Source organism: Sciurus vulgaris (genome assembly GCF_902686455.1).
Source record: "Sciurus vulgaris genome assembly, chromosome: 8".
Taxonomy (NCBI): domain Eukaryota; kingdom Metazoa; phylum Chordata; class Mammalia; order Rodentia; family Sciuridae; genus Sciurus; species Sciurus vulgaris.
The window spans coordinates 94,057,786-94,076,531 of record NC_136468.1 but is presented as its reverse complement, the minus strand read 5'-3'; the positions used below and the strand labels follow the sequence as shown (position 1 = coordinate 94,076,531).

At 37.2% G+C, this 18,746-nt stretch overlaps 1 protein-coding gene across 8 annotated transcripts in view; it reads right to left on the bottom strand.

Moving 5' to 3' along the window:
- The window catches only part of BBS9 (Bardet-Biedl syndrome 9), a 457,168-nt gene that overhangs the window by 86,824 nt on the left and 351,598 nt on the right, over positions 1 to 18,746 (bottom strand). For 7 of the 8 annotated variants that reach the window (XM_079152332.1, XM_079152331.1, XM_079152330.1 and 4 more), the window contains one exon: positions 8,488 to 8,670. The exons of the other annotated variant lie outside the window; for it this stretch is intronic. In XM_079152332.1, the coding sequence (XP_079008458.1) occupies positions 8,488 to 8,670 (183 nt within the window). The remainder of the gene's footprint in view (positions 1 to 8,487; positions 8,671 to 18,746) is intronic. 8 annotated transcript variants of the gene reach the window in all.

The following is an 18,746-nucleotide window of genomic DNA, read 5'->3' as shown; positions in this document are numbered from 1 at the left end:
AAAAAATCTGTATTTTATAAGAAATATAAGACAAGCACATATGACAATTTTAGAGCGTACTATGAGCTAAATTGTGTCATAACTCCGGGTGAAATTCACAAGAAAATGGAAGCCAAAATAAAAGGGAGGAAATGAAAATTGATCTGCCTCTTAAAAGACGGGGGACAGAGGGGTAAACAGCAGATACTACTTGCAGTGAAGAAAAAACCAGCCCTGGTTTGATGGAAAGAAGTTGCATGTCCAATAGAAACTCAGTCTTCCCAGAGTGAAAGGGGAAGGGGGAAGCTGGGAGACATAGAAAATAATTTCTCGAAATAAGATGTGGTGGAACCAAGTGACTGAGAGTCCCACACACCTAGCACCAGAGTTCAAACTGAACACGATAACCAAGAGAGCAACAGTAAGTACTGAAGCAATCATGCCAGAGGAGTCCAGCAGAGACACAGGCTTACCACTGCTCACACAGGGGCAGAAAGGCTGCTGCAGATGCCACCACAGGAAGCCAGGTGGAAAAACAAGGGCCTGAGACAACGGGTTTCCCCAGAAACATTTCCAAATGAACACCAGAAGGTCAGGGTGGCGGAATAAACATAGAGATGCAGAGAGAAAAGGAACTGCATGTGATTATAGCACAGAGGGCAAGCTGGTTTTAAAGGAAAGTCACCAATTTCTGAAAGAATATATTGTCTTAGAAATGTCAAAATCTTCTATTTGTAATTACCAGACTCCAACTAGGTCAGGAAAAGGCATTTTAGGGAAATTGAATCAATATAATCACCTTTCCAACCAGGAGTCAAAATGGTAAGCACTATGAAGAAGACAATCATTATTCTCCTCACTGCAGCTGTTTGAATTTTGCTTATTTAGTTAATTTATATTTAAGTCCCACCTTATTTCACAAAAGATATGAGGGGTCATACCAGAAGAATAAAGCTTTAATTCTTCATTTATTTAGTTTCCCTATTTTTAAATGACCAGATAATATTAAATGTGTCCAGCAAAGCACTATTTCATATTTTATATATACAAACAAAGTTTAAAAATTATGAGTTACAACACATGCAGTGTCTTCTGCCTGGCTCCTATTCTGATGTACCACAGTCATTTTAGTTTTTAAAACAGCAAGAAAGTCATCATTTTGCTAAGATATGTTATATTCAACTTCAGTGAGGTAGAATATTATACAACTTATTAAAAGCAGTTGCATCTAACCAGCAACTATGACACAGGGTAAATGACCATTCTGAACAAAAAACTAATTATTTCATGTTTATCTTGCTGGCTAGGATCATGGGAATTACCAAAATATTTACTTTCTGTACTATGTTCCCATAGACAGTTTTAATTGTGATGATACTTGAACAGTCATAAAGGGAGCTTAATACTGACACCAGACTTCCTCCTCTTGTTTGCCTTTTAAGAAAAGGTCATTAATAATGGTAATGATTAGCCATCTCGGTCATCACTCAATCTAGACAGCAGGCACAATGGCCCTTACATCAAATCTGACCTGTGACGTTAAAGTCTTTAAACCTTGTAAGTGAGCCTTGATAAGTCCCTCCACACAATAGGATTTCCTATTATAAACATCTGTTTTCTCACATGAACCATGTTGAACATGTTAAAAATACGCCACTCTTTTCATATCAGTTTGTAAAAGGAATAATCAATCAAAAGTAAGGCTGGAGGTCCAAGTCTCCTCCCCCCACTGAAAGTAAATTTCCATCCTAATTTTCCCAGGGACTTTTAAAGTTCAATACTAGGGAAGGTAACTATTAAGCCCTTAAGAACACAATCAAGTTTTTCTTTTTTAAATACTAGATAATATCTACTGAAGATATTGAATGTACTTTAGAAAAATCCAAACAAAATGCTATGCAATGTGCCAATAGTCCTTCCAACTCTAGGATTCTATGTAATCAGGTCCCAAAACCAGTGTGCTATAGCTCTTTTCTTAGAGATTCCTCCAGAATCAAGTGAACATAAAGGAACATAAGAACAGAAATCTGACACAGCCCACTTGGAAATGTTGATACTGCTCCTCTTTGCTCTCTTGCCATTTGCTGGATGAAATAAGAGGATTCATCCACATACCAACTCCAAATGAAGTAACCACCTAGAATGTTGTATTCAAAAGTATCCAGAGACCATGTGCAAGTTAAACAGGAAAGAATTCATGATGATTACAATGTCTGCCAAAGTCATCTTTGGAAAGTCAGTTTTCCATCACTATAACAACATAACTGAGATAATCAACTTTAAAAGTCGATTACAGGTGGAAAAGGTTTATAGGCAGAAAGGATTATTTTGGCTCACAGTTTCAGAGGTTTCAGCCCATAGTCACTTGGCCCTTTTGCCTCTGGGCCTCTAGTGAGGTAGTTCATCATGGTGGGAACATGAGGTGGAGGAGCTGCTGACTTCATGGCACAGACAGGAAGCAAAAGAACTCCCAATAACCTAACTTCCTTCTAATAGGCTCCACCTCCTAAAGGTTCCACTATCTCCCAACAGCACCTGACACAGTCCACTTGGAAATATTTATACTGCTCCTTGATGGTGGGCTGGTGCTAATAGTTTGGATACATGGTGTCCCCCAAAGGCTCCTGTTAGTGACTAAAGCAGATGGCAATCAAGCCTTCAACATATGGAACTTCGAAGGACATTTCCAAACCATAGCAAAGGGAGATTAGCAGCACATGTGCTGACTTCTTGTCTCCCTTTTATATAGGTTTACAAATCTCTCCAGAGAAATCTATTCCTGGGAAAGGGTTTGGGTATTGTACACATGTCCATGCTGACCCTAAGATACTAGAAACAGGGACTAGTGGTAAAAATATCATGGCAGAACTTAATGTCAGTATCCATTCCTACTTTCATTTATCAAAGTGCTGAAGTTAATTCTCTTGATGACCAAAAGAACTTTCTGCAATGATGGAAATGTTCTATATTCAGGCTTGTCAATGTGGTGACCACTCAACACATGTGGCTACTGAACTGGTGAAATACAGTCAGTGATATTTTAATTTTATTTCACTTTATTTAATATCTATGTGGCAAGTGGCTACCATATTGGACAACGTGGGACTAGAATGTTTGCTGGTAATGTTGAAGCAAAACCACAATGAGTGGGATCTTAGTCTGCTTTGTTTACTGAGGCATGCAGTATTAGAGTACTGCCTCAAACAATATTAGGCACTCAATTAATATTCATAGAGTATATAATTAGATAAAAGAGCTTTCTTATTAGATCAATCCTGAAGTACATATGGTGGTTTTGGGCTTCTGTGTGGTATCATGGGAGGGAGATAAGTCTTGTGCCATAATTAAACACTCTTTCAGAATCAAAACAGTAACACTGTCCTCAATGGCTTTGGTAGATAAAATATTTTCTAAAGAAATTCAAGTAGTGGGTCATAGCAGTATTTACATTCTGCACTGAGAATTTACTCTGAATATCCTTAGTTCTTAATTTGAAAGGTATGAAAACAGTTCACTTTAAATTTATCCTATCAAGGGCTAGGACTGTAGATCGATAGTAGTTAGCATGCACGAGGCCCTGGGTTTGATCCCCAGCACCAAAAAAAAAGAAAAAATTACCCTATCACATAGAAAATTATTTTTCACAAAACTTCATCAGAAGATGAAGATGGTAGTGACAATTACAGACTATCAAGTCCAATAATGGAACTGAGTTTAAGAGCTCATTTTGGAGATACCAAGTAGACCATTTAATGTTTTTCTTAGAGTGAAAAGGGGATATCTCACAAAAATACATCTGGTATACATAAATTTCAGCACCTTAAAAAATTATATGTAATACTATGTAATATCAGCATTTATTTGCTCCAATATAGTACTGAAAAGTGACAACAATGGAAAAGCATTCCCAAAAAAGACAGGTCAAAGAAAACAATGATGAATCTTATTCCAAATGCAATAGTATTTAAACAAAATATTGATTAATGTAATGCAAAGAGCATTATATTTTCATTAGCAATAGTAAATTCTAAATATTTCTGTTTTCTGAAGCTGATGCCATTAGAAGGAAAATATTCTAGAGTTTACTACTGCATTTAGCCTGCCTTTTGATACATGCCATATAAACAACAACACAACAAATCATTATGCAAAGCTGTTTGAAATGTAAATAAAATATCTTCTGAACATTTTCTTCTACCTCTCAATACATGTTGGGACATCTGACCTTGAGCTGAGTCTCTTCTGAAAATGTTGTCCACATGTCTAAAGTTTCCCCCAACATGTATTCTGCCATCTACCCTCAACCAAACCATCTAAATTACATTCAGATTTTTGTGGTATCATAATAACTTCAATATGGGATATATTTTCAACATTCTAGTAAGAGACTCCTTTCTTCCTGCCTCACCCTCCTTCCAAGTTATTTCAGGTTTGCATATTTCATTTTCACATCTCAGTGGGATACCCATCACATAACATTTATTTGTGGGGTCTAAAGGCATAATGTGGGGGACTGTGCATGAGCATGTCAAAACCACATGCTGTATGTATACTTCTTAAAGAATGAAAAAGGATTCCTTTTTTCTCAAGACATATAAGCTGTCTCAACAGTAGAAGCCCAAAGTGAATACCACAACCTAATTAAAGATGAAGAGCATAACAAGCAGTATTAAAATGTCTTTTTTGATTCATTCTTCTCCAAGCTATGTTTTTATCAAATGTCTTGTCTGATTAATAACTCCAATAGACATAACAAGTATGCACACTTTCTAATCTCACCGGATTCGGAAGAGAGTTGAAAGTATTTTCCTCTACATGTTTCTGGGAGGTATGACAGCAGAGGTTGCAGAGGATGCAGGGCAGAAAGGGGCCCTGAGAAGAGACTAAGCCCACTTACCTGCTACAGGGATGAACACACTTATTTAAATTCTTCCAGACAGAAGAGGCTGCTTTTAACCATCACTGGAGTGGGAAATACCACAATCTCTCTTGGGAATCATTTCCTACATTTAGAACCTTGATTTCCAGGAAGCTCGTCCAGGTTTCAGGGTGAGCTTCCTAATAAGCACTGGAGCTGCTCAATCACACAGATCCCTGTGTGTAGAAAACTTCTGTCCAGTTCAATGTTTTGTTGTCACCATCTTAAAATTCTTACTACTTTTATGTGTTCTGTAGACAAAGTCTGATGGGGCAATGGAACCTGTGTATGAGAAGGGAAGCCTCATGCCCCATCTCCACTTTCTGTCCCATTCACATACAGCCTGGAAACCTCAGAAGTGCCGTGGTCCCAGGATGAAGAGGACACTCAAGCAAGGATGAGGCAGGTGTGCTGTGTCTGGACTGAGTAAACAGGGACACTGACAGCTCAAGAGGCTGTCACTGGAACCAGAAAACATGTCAAATGATGAAAGAATTCAATAGCGTTCAAAGAAATATGAGTGACTGAGGAAGCCCACTCTTTTCCTTCTTACTCCTGTTTCTTCCCTGTATCACTCAACCACTTACACTGAAAATGATAACACGAAATGAAAGAGAAGCTGGAGCCACACAGAGTTCCTCTTCCAAGTGTTGGTACGTGGTACATATCAACAAGTGAAATCGAAAGTTAAATCTTGTGCAGCAATTCCACAGTTCTGTAGGAATAAAATATATCTATATGCACAAGTTATGAAATATGAATTGCACAATTTTGTTGAATGTGCATATGAGCATAATGCCCTCGTATTTGCATTTCAAACTGGCACTGCTCACTATAAAGAACAGTGGTAAAATTTATGCTAACAATTTAAATTTTTGATTTTTCTTAGAAGGACATGAAATAGTAAATAAAAACACCATGGCAATGCAGGCATGGAGGTGCACTCCTATAACCTCAGGAGGCAGAGAAAGGAGGACAGCAAGTTCAAGGCCAGGCTCAGCAACTTAGTCAGACCTGCGGTAACTAAGTAAGACCCTGTCTCAAAATAAAAAATGAAAAGGGCTGAGGATCTAGTTCAGTGGTGAGGCACCCCTGGGGTTCAACCCCCAGCACCAAACAAACAACCAAAAACAACAACAACAATAACAACAACAACAAAAAGCACTATGGCAAGCTGAAAAAGAGACTGCAGAAAAAAAGTGGGGGAAGCTTTGTTTTCAATATAGTAGTCCCTCTCTTACCTACAGGGGAGATGTCCCAAAACCCCCAGTGAGTGCCTGAAACCTCACATAGTACAAACCCTAGATATATTGTTTTATCCTATACACACACACCTCTGATAAAGTTTAACTTATAAATTAGGCACAGTAAGAGACTGACAATAATAACCAATAATAAAATAGAACATTTATAACCATATGCCATAACAATATGAATGCACATGTTCTCTCTCTCTCTCAAGAATCAAGACAAATAGTAACATTTTTTGACCATGGTTGACCACAGGTAACAAATCACAAAAAGTGAAAACCAAGGATAAGGAGACTATCACATCTGTTTTTACAGCACTTCAGCACTTTTCCCCACTTTTTGAACAAGGGGACCATGTTATCCTCTGCACCGAGCGCTACAAATTCTATAGCTGGCCCTGCCCTGCTTCCTCCTGCTGTGGACTGCATCCTCTGTGTCTGTTCTGCAAGGTCACCTTGGTAACTGTTACCATTTTCCTCTACTCACCCACCCAACAAATATTGATGTGCTGTGCTCAGGTCTTGTACCAGGTACTGACAATATAAAAAGGAATAGGACATTATCCTTGCTCTTAAGTATACTGGGGACAGGGACAAATAACCATGGAAAGGTGGGAAGACCCACCTTGCACAAAATTTCGTAAATGATACACATAAAATGTGCAAACCCGTTCCAATAACAACTGCTAACCTTCAGCACACTATTCAATGATCTCATTAATTTCCTATCATTACTTACTAGGTAGGTCCTTTTATTATTTTCATCTTACAACGATAGAAGCAGACATTTAGAACAGTTAAGAAACTGGACCACAGTGATTTTTGCCATTAAGTACTGGAACCAGGAACTGAGATAATCTAAATCTTTTTGACTACTAAATTGGAGTTCATAAATAATAGTTACCATTCTTATTAATATAATTCTAACCATTGCAGTCTTTGTCTTCTATTGTTGCAGTTAAGTGTCTCCATTTCTAGCTTCTCAAAGGTCAATTTCAGTTGTAATTGTATTTTAGCAATCTCCTTATATCACTTACCACTAAAAAAAAAAAAAAATGTAATCTGCTTTTTTCTAATTTATTTATTACACTTTTATTAAACACAGCTCCTTTTCCTCCTCCTCCTTTGATCATCTGACAATTCTTAGACCCAACTGTAGAAAATCTGATTCAGCTGACAAAACTTGTGATTTTCAAAATAATATTCAGGACTCTTTTCACTAAAATAGGATGTGCTGGTTAAAAACATGTCCTTTGGAAGCAAGCAGACCTAGATCCATGCTGGCTCTGTTGCCTTCTAGTTTCGGAAAGAAACTTCACTGATACACTAATTTTCCCATATGTGAAATGGGGATGAAGACAGTACCTTAACTAGCTCTATGACATAATTTTCTCTATGATATTGTCTGGCAAGCACCTAAAAAATATAGTTTCAGTGCTATTATTTTTGGTACCATGTCCTCATATCTAGGTTTAAAAATGAATTTGAAACAAGTTTTCCCTTGAAAAAACACTAAGTTCAAGGGTCCCTAATTTCTAAACTATATATCATTTTTTTGTAAATAAAAGCAGAGAAAAAGTCAACCAGAGAATGAAATTGATCAAATTCTGTTATGCACATGTATGACTATGTGACAACAAAGTCCACCTTTATGTAAAATTATAACATATCAGTAAAAAAAATGATATTAAGAAAGTCACCCAGAATGGCACCTGGTGGTTATATATACCTCTGTGATTCAAAGGATCCAAGATGTTTTTATTTAAATAATCTTTCAGTGAAAAATTCAAATATCACTCTTATTTCCCCCCTTTTCATTCCAAACTGCCCATTCTAGGGTTGAAGGCAAAAAGTTTATAAACTGTTTTAAAGAACTCTATAAATGTAAGAAAGTCTTGTCATAGCTAGGCCATCTTAGCTCTCTCTAACCCTTGAAGTGACACTTAAGTTTAAGAACATTGAACAAGCTGAAATGACTGAACTGTTTTCTCTGAAGGAAAAGGATTAGCTAAACTGCAGGTTTACTGCCATCACTCAGGCTGTCAAATGACTGTTTCCCTGGCTTCTAAGTGATTGAAGAGCACATAAAAAATAGACTGAATACCACATAAAAAAGGACTACATACCTATTTTTAAAATAGCTCTAGTAAAAAAAGTCCTCATTTGACACTTTTATTATCATTTAAAGCAAAGGAAAGAAGCATTTTGTAAAAAACAAAACAAAATCTTAAGGCTCCATTCGATACCTTAGAAAGCACAGATAGCCATGTGACATCTTTCCAAAACCAAAATCTTTTCAACAACACTGGCTGTTCCTACTGCAGGCATATGGGTCCTTACCAATTCTTGCGTGTCTTCCTGTAGCGGCAGAAATGCTGCTTCCAGAATAGCAATCTGGTCAGCACTAAGCTTCTGCCACAGCCCGATCAGCAGAATCACCAGATGGGTGGCACTTTTCAGCCTGGTGAATGACTGGAACAGATTGCCTTGGTTTTCCTCAACTGCATCTGCTAGAGCTATTACCTATAGAAATTACAAACTTTGGTTAGGGATAATTTCACAATTCTTGAGCCCTCAACAAATTACGTTTGGCACAGTTTTATTTTTCTTTAAAACAAGTTGATGAACTTTGTCTTTCACAAACACAAGCTATGTTGAGTAATAAAAGAGTTATCATTCATCTACTCATTTCCTTCTTTAAAAATATGTCCAAAGTAATTCCAAATCCATATGGCCAGGAGATGAAAATATCCACAAAATCAGCTTAATGCAGACATTGTTCCATGTCTGCTTCACCACTGATTAACCTTCAGTGTTTTGTAATACAAGTAACCTCTAATAAAGTTATTATAGCCTTTATTACCAGCCATGGACACCATCAATTAAAATATTCTCTCAAAATAACTGAATTTTCCTTACAGTTCAAAATAACTTCATTATACCTTTTTTCAGAAAGTAACTGTCTTCCTCTGATATTAGTCTCTATATGTTACATAGTGTTAGAACAGCGAATATTTATTGACTATATCTAAAAGGCAGATAATTTCAAACATTAGGCCAGAATAATGTAATTTTTAACCTAAATGTCAGGCAACAGCCCACAGGACCTGAAAAAAAAAAGTTCAGGGTGTGTTAGCTTTACAATGCCAAATCTACTTAGGATAAAAATTGGCAAGAGTGAGTAGAATTTGCTTTTTTTTTTTTTTTTTTTATCCTTTTGAATAATCCTGTGGAAAAAAGAACTAAAGCAACAATTGAATGGAACATCCAAGGCTGCCCACTGGTGTTTTATTTTAATGTCGTGGTGAATTTTGTGCTCATTAAAAGTAATGAACTAACTGCCCCAGAGGCTCAAGGCGTCTGACAATCCCCAGAACATGAATAGCAAAGGCCAAGGCAATGAGTACCTTTCTATAAGTCCCTGTCAGCTTGAAGGACTAGAGTTCTGATGAGATTCAGAAGTCTAGTACAGATGATCCATTTGGTGATATTTCATGGTTTACTGACACTGGCCCAAAGGGCTTGTTAAAAAGTCATCAAACAAGTAGAGTCTACAGCTGTGTGGTCTCTCAAATTCCATGTGGGGAGAGGGGCTGTAAAGGGACAGTCCTTGGAATGTCTGGGAGACACTGGAGAAGAGATATAAGCTAGGGAGAGAGGCTGCAACTGAAGGTCCTTGCCTGAAAATGTAGACAGACCAGGATTCTTTGCCACTTAGCAGAGGGCTCACAGAAGTTATAAAAGGTAATTGCAGTTCACATTCAGCTCTTCAGGGAGCTATGGAAATTTGAACCAAGACCAATGCTACAGAAAGTGCATTGCTTATTATGTGCCTAGTACTGTGCTTGCCACTGGCATTCAAAAGAACTACACGATATCTCATATTCTACAAGGATCTTATACTTTTTGGAAAGAAAACATACATACACAACCAATTAGTGGGAAGAAACATTACTATAATAATGTCCTAATTGTGCAGAACAGAAAGTAAGTGTGAAAGAAGTTAGCAAAGAGACGGATTACTGTGGGCCAGAGTTAATATCCCTGGGGCCTCTTTTACTCAAATGGGGCTTGGAACTCATCCCTTCCCATTACTTCAAGAAGTCCCCTTGAAGAGACGAAGAGAGGCCACTTTCCTTAAACCAAAACACCTGGACTTATATACTTCCCCACCCTCACCATGATTACAACTGACTCCTGTTAAAATCTAAGTTTATACTCTTTTTCTCCTTGTGAATGTTAACAATTAAGCATCGTTGTGAAGCCATGATATTGACACAGATGCTTATTGTCAAAACGTCCAAAGCATTCAAAGATCAAGGTCATAAACACCTACCGAGTGGCAGGTATATGCAAGAATTTGAGGGAAACACTACAGGAATTCAACTGCGACAGATCTAATCTCTACCTTCAGAGAGTCCATAATAAAGGAAAAAAGGTCAAGGAGGCATTGACCATATGAGGAGGATATGACAGACTCTAAAGGAGGTTCCATTAATGTCAGGATTATTATTTTAACAATAATCCCTCCAATTAATTGAACATAGACTGGTACCATGCATTTTTGCTCTGTGCCATTCAGGGATGAATGGCTTCAATCCTCACGCTTTCAGTGATACTTGGTTGGTGCTATTTCTCTTTCACAGATGAGAAATTTGAGGGTCAACTAATGTCTGGCATTTGCCCAGTATAGTACACAGGGTATGCAATCTGTGTGCATGCTTAGAAGGGGCCCATGCTTAGTTCAAGGCTCTACCATGTCTGTCCTGAAATTCTTAAGAATTTTAGTTTTGAACCTGTGTTTTGTAATTGAAGTCAATGAACCAGTAAAGCATGCACATGAGTAGAAGACATGTGCATTCACATGTGTGAGTGTAATGCTTCCCAATCCTCTCAGGTTGGGAAGGATATTTGACAAAACTAAAACTGGCATTGTCCATATAAAGACGAACGGTAAAGTTCATGCTAATGTTTAAATTTTTAAATTTCTCCTTACTTGGAAAGATATTAAATTGAAATTATTAAACACACACACACACACACACACACACACACACCATCAGAGGCTCTGAAAGAAGCCACGACCACTGAAGAAAAAAAGTCGTCTTATTTTAATAGCTGTCTTAATACCCCTTTCTTTTTCTGTCTTTTTAACAAGGACCCTCATTTTGCATTGGGATCTGCAAGCCAAGTAGTCCGTCTGATCATATATCTAACAGATGAAAGAAAAGAATTCAAACTTCACAGATGTCTCACTCCAAAACCTGCTTGAGACTACTGCTAGCTGTGCACAGAAGGTTTTAGGAAGGAGATGGTAATGGGAGAAGCAGTGGTGTGCTAAAGCTGGCTCTGGCAGCCTCTTCCAGGTCCTGAGAAAAAAACCATTGATCAACTGGCAGGAATTCTGTAAGCCAGTTGTTTAACACAGCCATTACTAAAAATTAGATTACATAAACTTAAAACTAAGTAAGTTACATTAAAAACAAAGGTAATAAATAGTCAAAACTTATTTCTTCCTACTTTATGTAGGCTCCAAGGTTATTTATGCCTATTATATCTGTATATTAGAAACACTTTGCAATGGTGGGCTACTGCCCATTTCTTTCCAACTCTACATTCAGAGACCTCACATTGGCAGCTAAAATCAGCCACCCTGGAAGTATTTATAACATGGAAACCAACAAATGTTAAGGAGTCAGGTCCTTGCCACAGAGCTTTTGTTAAATATTTAGCAGCATACCACTGAAAAGAGGTACCTGAAATGCATCCTAAAGCAAAGATTTTAGGTAAGGGATCTTTAAAAGAGAAGGAAACAACTTGAACAAAGCAGAAAAGTGGAGGCTGGTTGCTTGGGGAAAAACAATCCTCTTGGGTTGGGAAGGATATTTCACAAAACTAAAAAAGGTAAGCTGGGTGAGAACTGTAGAGGAACCTGAATGTCAGAGAAAGGAGCAGCACTCGGGGAACCACTAAATATTCTGAGTATGGGTGTTGCCTGATGAAGGCTGCACTCTCTCTAAGTAGCTATCAAATCATAATAAATATCTGGGGCATTTTCTGGGACTTCAGTGAAGCTTTTATGCACATTCTTCACTATCAAGGGGAAATTCTCACTAAGTGTAACTGCATGTCAGACCATGGACCCACCCAACTTGCTAAACACAGCTGCAGTGGAAGAATGACTTCTCAGTGAGACAGCAGCCCAGGCCACAGGATCTTTCCTGAGCAAGGCCCAAAATACATCAATCCAGAAGAAGCATCGACTCTTGAAGTTTCCATCCCATTGGATATGTTTCTGTGCCATTGTGGAAACAGTCCACTATCCCCAAATGGTCACAGAAATTGGAAAAGAAATGGGATAAACAATTCCTTATGTAAATTACCCCCAAGGAAAATCTTCCTGACCTACTGGCCAGCATGAAATACTAAACAGATCTCCATGTTCTCAATTTAGTTTTACACGTAACAGCCAAGTTTACTTTGTTCTTCTTGAAAGCCAAATGAATTTAGCAGAATTAACAGAGTAAAAAGAGCTGGAAAAATTAGAACCATCAAGATTCAGATCTGTGTGACCAAGGTCTAGAAGATCTCCAACTCACCTGGAACTGAGAAATGAGGCCAACCAGCTGCTAAGGCTTAAATTTGAGGGAGAGCGATTTTTCAGGGCTCATCACTGGCTGAGCAAGCTGTGTGTTCCCTGGTGTTCAACAGAACTACAGAAAGGGAAGGCTGTAGGAAACAATAAATGCTAACGATTTCAAGCACAATGTGTTGATGGCCTTTGTTTTGCTTTTTCAAATTGAAGGTTTCCAAATAAAATGGAGACCCCAAAGGACATCTCTGTCCAACTGCCATATCAGTTGATGCCAAAGTAATGAGGCAGAGGCCCAGGGAGCTGCTTGCAGGAAAACGCTCAACTCATAAAGTGAGTGTGAAATTAATCCCAAATACTTCCAGCTGCCAAGATAGGCTCTAAAATTGGTTACAGGAAAGCAGCAGCAGCAGCAGCAACAGTGGAATAGACATGAATCATACTATGTGAACACGACATGTCCAATTTCTTCACCTAAACTTATCGTCCAATCTGCCTCCAAATCTTGTGTGTGTGGCATGCAGAATCCTACTATTTTGCTATTTAGGTGTCATTTAATGAAGGCTGACTGTGAGTCAGGCACAGTGCTCTCTTAGCTCATCATTTGGTCAGATAGGAATTGTTGATCCCCTATGTCCTCACTTCCTGATGAAGAAACATAGCTTAGAGCCATCTGAGATCACTGGTAGTGGTAATGAACAGGGGCAGAAAAGTGTCAGAATTCCACTCTTGTCTTCTGATCTCCCATTGAGTGCCCCTTCTTCTGTACAGTTACACAAACATATACAGGTGGCCCCACAAAATAATGCTGTGGATTTTTATCTTGATAATCAAATAAAAACACTAAGGAAAAACACTGACACTACTTATATTACATTCATCACAGACATAAGTACTTTTCAGTTTCTCTACCATAGGGCTTTTAACATGGGGTCATCTTTAGCTGGTTGGTTTCTGCCCAAAGTTGCTTGGTATTGCCCCAAATCAAAATTTAAAGGAAATTAGTTCATAATTTATAAGAAGGAAAGTTAACATACTAAGCTTTCTTCTCTTAACAAGAGAAATTTTATTATGCTCAATATCACTCAAAATATGAAGATTTCAGACAAAGCAGTTATTTTCTAGATCTGCTTATTTAATGAAGGGACTTTTTAATGGGATGATTCATTTATTTTTGTCTAAATTTCACATTACAATGTTTTAAATGGTCTGAGAAAGTTGATGTTCTATATTGTCAACATCATTTGAGGATTCTAAAGACCAGTCACTGTGCAAAAACTTTCTACCCAGACTATCCCATTTAAACCTCAAAAAAGGCTGAGCACTGTACTGCACACCTGTAATCCAAGCTATTTAGGAGGCTGAGGAAGGCAGATGGCAAGTCGACCTGAGAAACTTAGTGAGATCTTGTATCAAAACAACAAATCTGTAAAAGGCTGAATTAATCAATGAATAAGTGCCCCTGGGTTTATCCCCAGTACTTCCAAAAATAAAAATAAAAATCCAGTGAGGTAAATACTATTATTGCCCCCATTTTAAAAATAAGAGAATTACTGAAAGGGTAAAATGGTAAGTGGCAGAGTCAGAACTCAGAGTTAAGCAATCTGACCCAAGAAACGTCACCATATAACACTGCCTACATTAATTATCTGCCCACACATCAGCCTCACCCTAGGCAATATGTGGAACGAATTCTATCAGGAGCTCCCAAATGGGAGGTTTCAGCTTTGTTGACCTTCCAATATCCCAGATGAACTAAGATAGATTTATTATCATAAAAGGCCAGCTTGGATGAACAAGTTTAAAAAATGGAGTTCCTGTGACATGGACGAGTTTGAACAACCCCTAGGGAAGAACCCAATAGACTGTGCTGGAATAGACAATGACCTGGGAGCCAAAGAGATGGGACTTTGCTACCAAGCAGCTCTATGTCAGTGTTCAGATTACTCTTTACTGGAATTTCATCATCTTTAAAATGTGGGAAATATAATCTCTAACATCCAACCTGCTATAAGTATTGAATTTAAACTTTTTAAACTAGGGTGTTTGGAACTATACATGTTACTCCTTCCCCTCTATTTTCACATACATTAGGCTTCTTGTTTAATGTTTGTTGACTTGGATTTCTTAACCTATAAATTATACAATTATTAGATCTTTAGACGAGGGTGAAAAAATAGACAATGGAAAGTGTTGACAAAGATGTGGAGAAATTGTAACACTTGTCCATTGCTGGTAGGAATATAATATGGTACAGTCACTTCAGGAAACAAACAGGTAGTTTCTCAAAAAGTTAAATTACCACATGACCCAGCAATTCCACTCTAGGCATATGCCCAAAGGCATTTGAAATATATATTCACTTTAAAACTTATTCATGAATTATGTTAGTCAGCTTTCTGTTCCTATAACAATTATCTAAGAGAAACAACTTATAAAGAGGAAAGGTTTACATTGGCTCAAAGTTTTGGACATTTTAATCTATGATCAATTGTCTCTCTTGCTTTGGGTACATGGTGGCACAACATGGCAAGACAAAACCATTTGCCTCATGGTCAGGAAGCAAAAAAGAGGAAGAAAAGGACCCAGGGACCCACAATCTTCTCTTAAAGTCATGTCCCCAGTGACCTAAAGATCTTCCACTAGACCCCACCTTCCAAAAGTTTCCATTACTTCCTAATGCCCCAAGCTAAGGTCCAAGCCTCTGACACACAGACCTTTGGGAGTTATTCCAGATCCAAGCTATAATATGAACAAGCACTGAGAAAAGCATTATTTATAATAGCCAAAAAGCAGAAACAACTCAAATGTCCACCAACTGATGAATGGATAAACAGAATGTGGCATATCTACATAATGGAATATTACTCAGTCATAAAAAGAAATGAAACATTTATACAATAAGGAATCTTGAAAACATCATGCTAAGTGAAGCTTATCACACATTATATAATTCCATTTATTACATAAAAGAGAGATAATATCTTATATCCTATCAGATCACAATGGAATGAAATTAGAATAGACAATAAACTTTTTAACACCTGGAGGCTAAATAACATGCTATGGAATGATGACTGGATAGCAGAAGGTATCAGGGATTAAATTTTAAAAATACTTAGAAGTAAATGATCAAAATCGTGGAGACACTCTGAAGGCAATGCTAGGAGGAAAGTTAATTTCATTGAGCTCATTCATTAAAAGAATAGAAAGTCAACAAATAAATAATGTAACATTACATCTCAAAGCCCTAGAAGAAGATGGACAAATAAACACCATAAGAAGACAGAGCTTCTGACTTAGCAAAATCAGAGCTAAAATCGATGAAATTGAAACAAAAGAAACAATCCACAAAATTGACAAAACAAAATGTTAGTTCTTTGAAAAAAAGCAATAAAATTAATAAATCCTTAGCCAAGCTAACAGAGAGAAAACTCAGATTACTAAAATTTGCAATGAAAAAGGAAATATCACAACTGACACTACTGAAATACAGATAATAATCAGAACTTATTTTGAAAATCTATACTCTAATAAAATAGAAAATCAAATTTCTAGAGATATATGACCTATCCAAATTGAATCAGGATACTAAAAATTTAAACAGATCAATTTCAAGCAATGAAATTGAAGACACTATCAGAACCCTACTAACAAAGAAAAGCCCAGGACTAAGTGGTTTCTCAACTGAGTTCTATCAGACCTTCAAAGAAGAACTATCATCGGTTGTTCTCAAATTACTCCATGAAATAGAAAAGGAGGGAACCCTTCCAAACTCATTATATGAAGCTAGTATCACCCTGATAACAAAACTGGACAAAGACACATCAAGGAAAGAAAACTTCAGACCAATATCCCTGATGAACATAGATGTAAAAATTCTTAATAAAATATTGGCAAATTGCATACAAAAACATATTAAAAGATAGTGCACCATGATCAAGTGGGGCTCATCCCAGGGATACAGGGTAAGTTCACAAATCAGTAAACATAATTCATCACATCAATAGACTTAAAAACAAGAATCACATGATTATCTCAATACATGCAGAAAAAACATTTGACAAAATACAGCACCCCTTCATGTTCAAAACACTAGAAAAACTAGGCATAACAGAAACAAACCTCAACACTGTAAAAGCTATCTATGCTAAGCCCAAGGCCAACATTATTCTAAATGAAAGCATTCCCTCTAAAAACTGGAACAAAACAAGGATGTCCCCTTTCACCACTTCTATTCAACCGAGTTCTGAAAACTCCAGCCAAAGCAATAAGAAGAAAGAAATTAAAGGAATACAAATAGAAAAAGAAGAACTCAAACTATCCCTATTTGCTGATGACATGATTCTATATTTAGAAGACCCAAAAAACTCCACCAGAAAACTTCTAGAACTCATAAAGAATTCAATAAGTAGCAAGATATAAAATTAACACCCATAAATCAAATGCATTCCTATACATCAGTGATGAATCAACTGAAAGAGAACTTAGGAAAACTATCCCATTCACGATAGACTCAAAGAAAATAAAATATTTGGGAATCAATCTAACAAAAGGACCTCTACAATGAAAACTACAGAACACTAAAGAAAGAAATTGAAGAAGACCTTAGAAGATAGAAAGATCTCCCATGTTCTTGGATAAGCAGAATTAATATTGTCAAAATGGCCATACTACCAAAAGTGCTATAGAGATTAAACATAATTCCCATTAAGGTTCCAATAATGTTCTTCAGAAAAGGAGTCATGAAATTCATTTGGAATAATAAAAGGCCCAGAATAGCCAAACAATCCTCAGTAAGAAAAATGAAGCAGGAAACATCAAAATACCAGACCTTAAATTATACTACAGAGCTATAGTAACAAAAATGGCATGGTATTGGCACCAAAACAGACATTAAGATCAATGGTATAGAACAGAAGACACAGACAAACCCACACAAATACAGTTATCTTGTACTAGACAAAGGCACCATAAACATACATTGGAGAAAAGAGAGCTTCTTCAACAAACAATGCTAGGAAAACTAGAAATCCATATGTAACAAAATGAAATTAGACCCCTCTCTGCACAAAACTCAACTCAAAGTGGACCAAGGATGTAGGCATTTGATCAGAATCCTGCACCTACTAGAAGGAAAAGTAGGCCCAAATCTCTATCATGTTGGCTTGGAAACTGAATTCCGAAAGATTTCTAAAGCGCAAGGAGTAAAATCAAGAATCAATAAATGTGATTGTATCAAACTAAAAATCTTCTGCACAGCAAAGGAAACAGTCAAGAATATGAAGAGAACCTACAGAATGGGAAAGTATCTTTGCCATCTACACCTCAGAGAGAGCATTAATCTCTAAGACCTATCAAGAACTCAAAAAACAACAAAAAACAAATAACCAAATCAATAAATGGACAAAGGAACTGAGCAGACACTTCACAGAATACAAAAGGCTAACAAATATTTGAAAAAATGTACATCACTAGTAATCAGAGAAATATAAATTAAAACTACTCAGAGATTTTATTTCACTCCAGTCAGAAAGGCGATTATCAAGAATACAAGTAAACAATAAATGTTGGCAGATGTGGGGGGAAAGGTACACTCATACATTGCTGGTAGGACTACAAATTGGTGCAGCTACTCTGGAAGGCAGTATGGAGATTCCTCAGAAAACCTGGAATGGAACCACCATTTGACCCACTTATCCTGCTCCTCAGCACATATCCAAAGGACTTAAAATCAGCATACTATAGTGACACGGCCACATCCATGTTCATAGCAGTCCAATTCACAATAGCTAAACTATGGAACCGACCTAGATGCCCTTCAATAGATGAATGGATAAAGAAAATGTGGAATATTACTCAGCCATAAAGAATAATGAAATTACGGCATTTTCTGGTGAACAGATGGAACTGGACACTATCATGCTAAGTGAAACAAAACAATCCCAAAAAACCAAAGGTTAACGTTCTCTCTGATATGTGTATGCTGACTCACAACGGGGAGGTG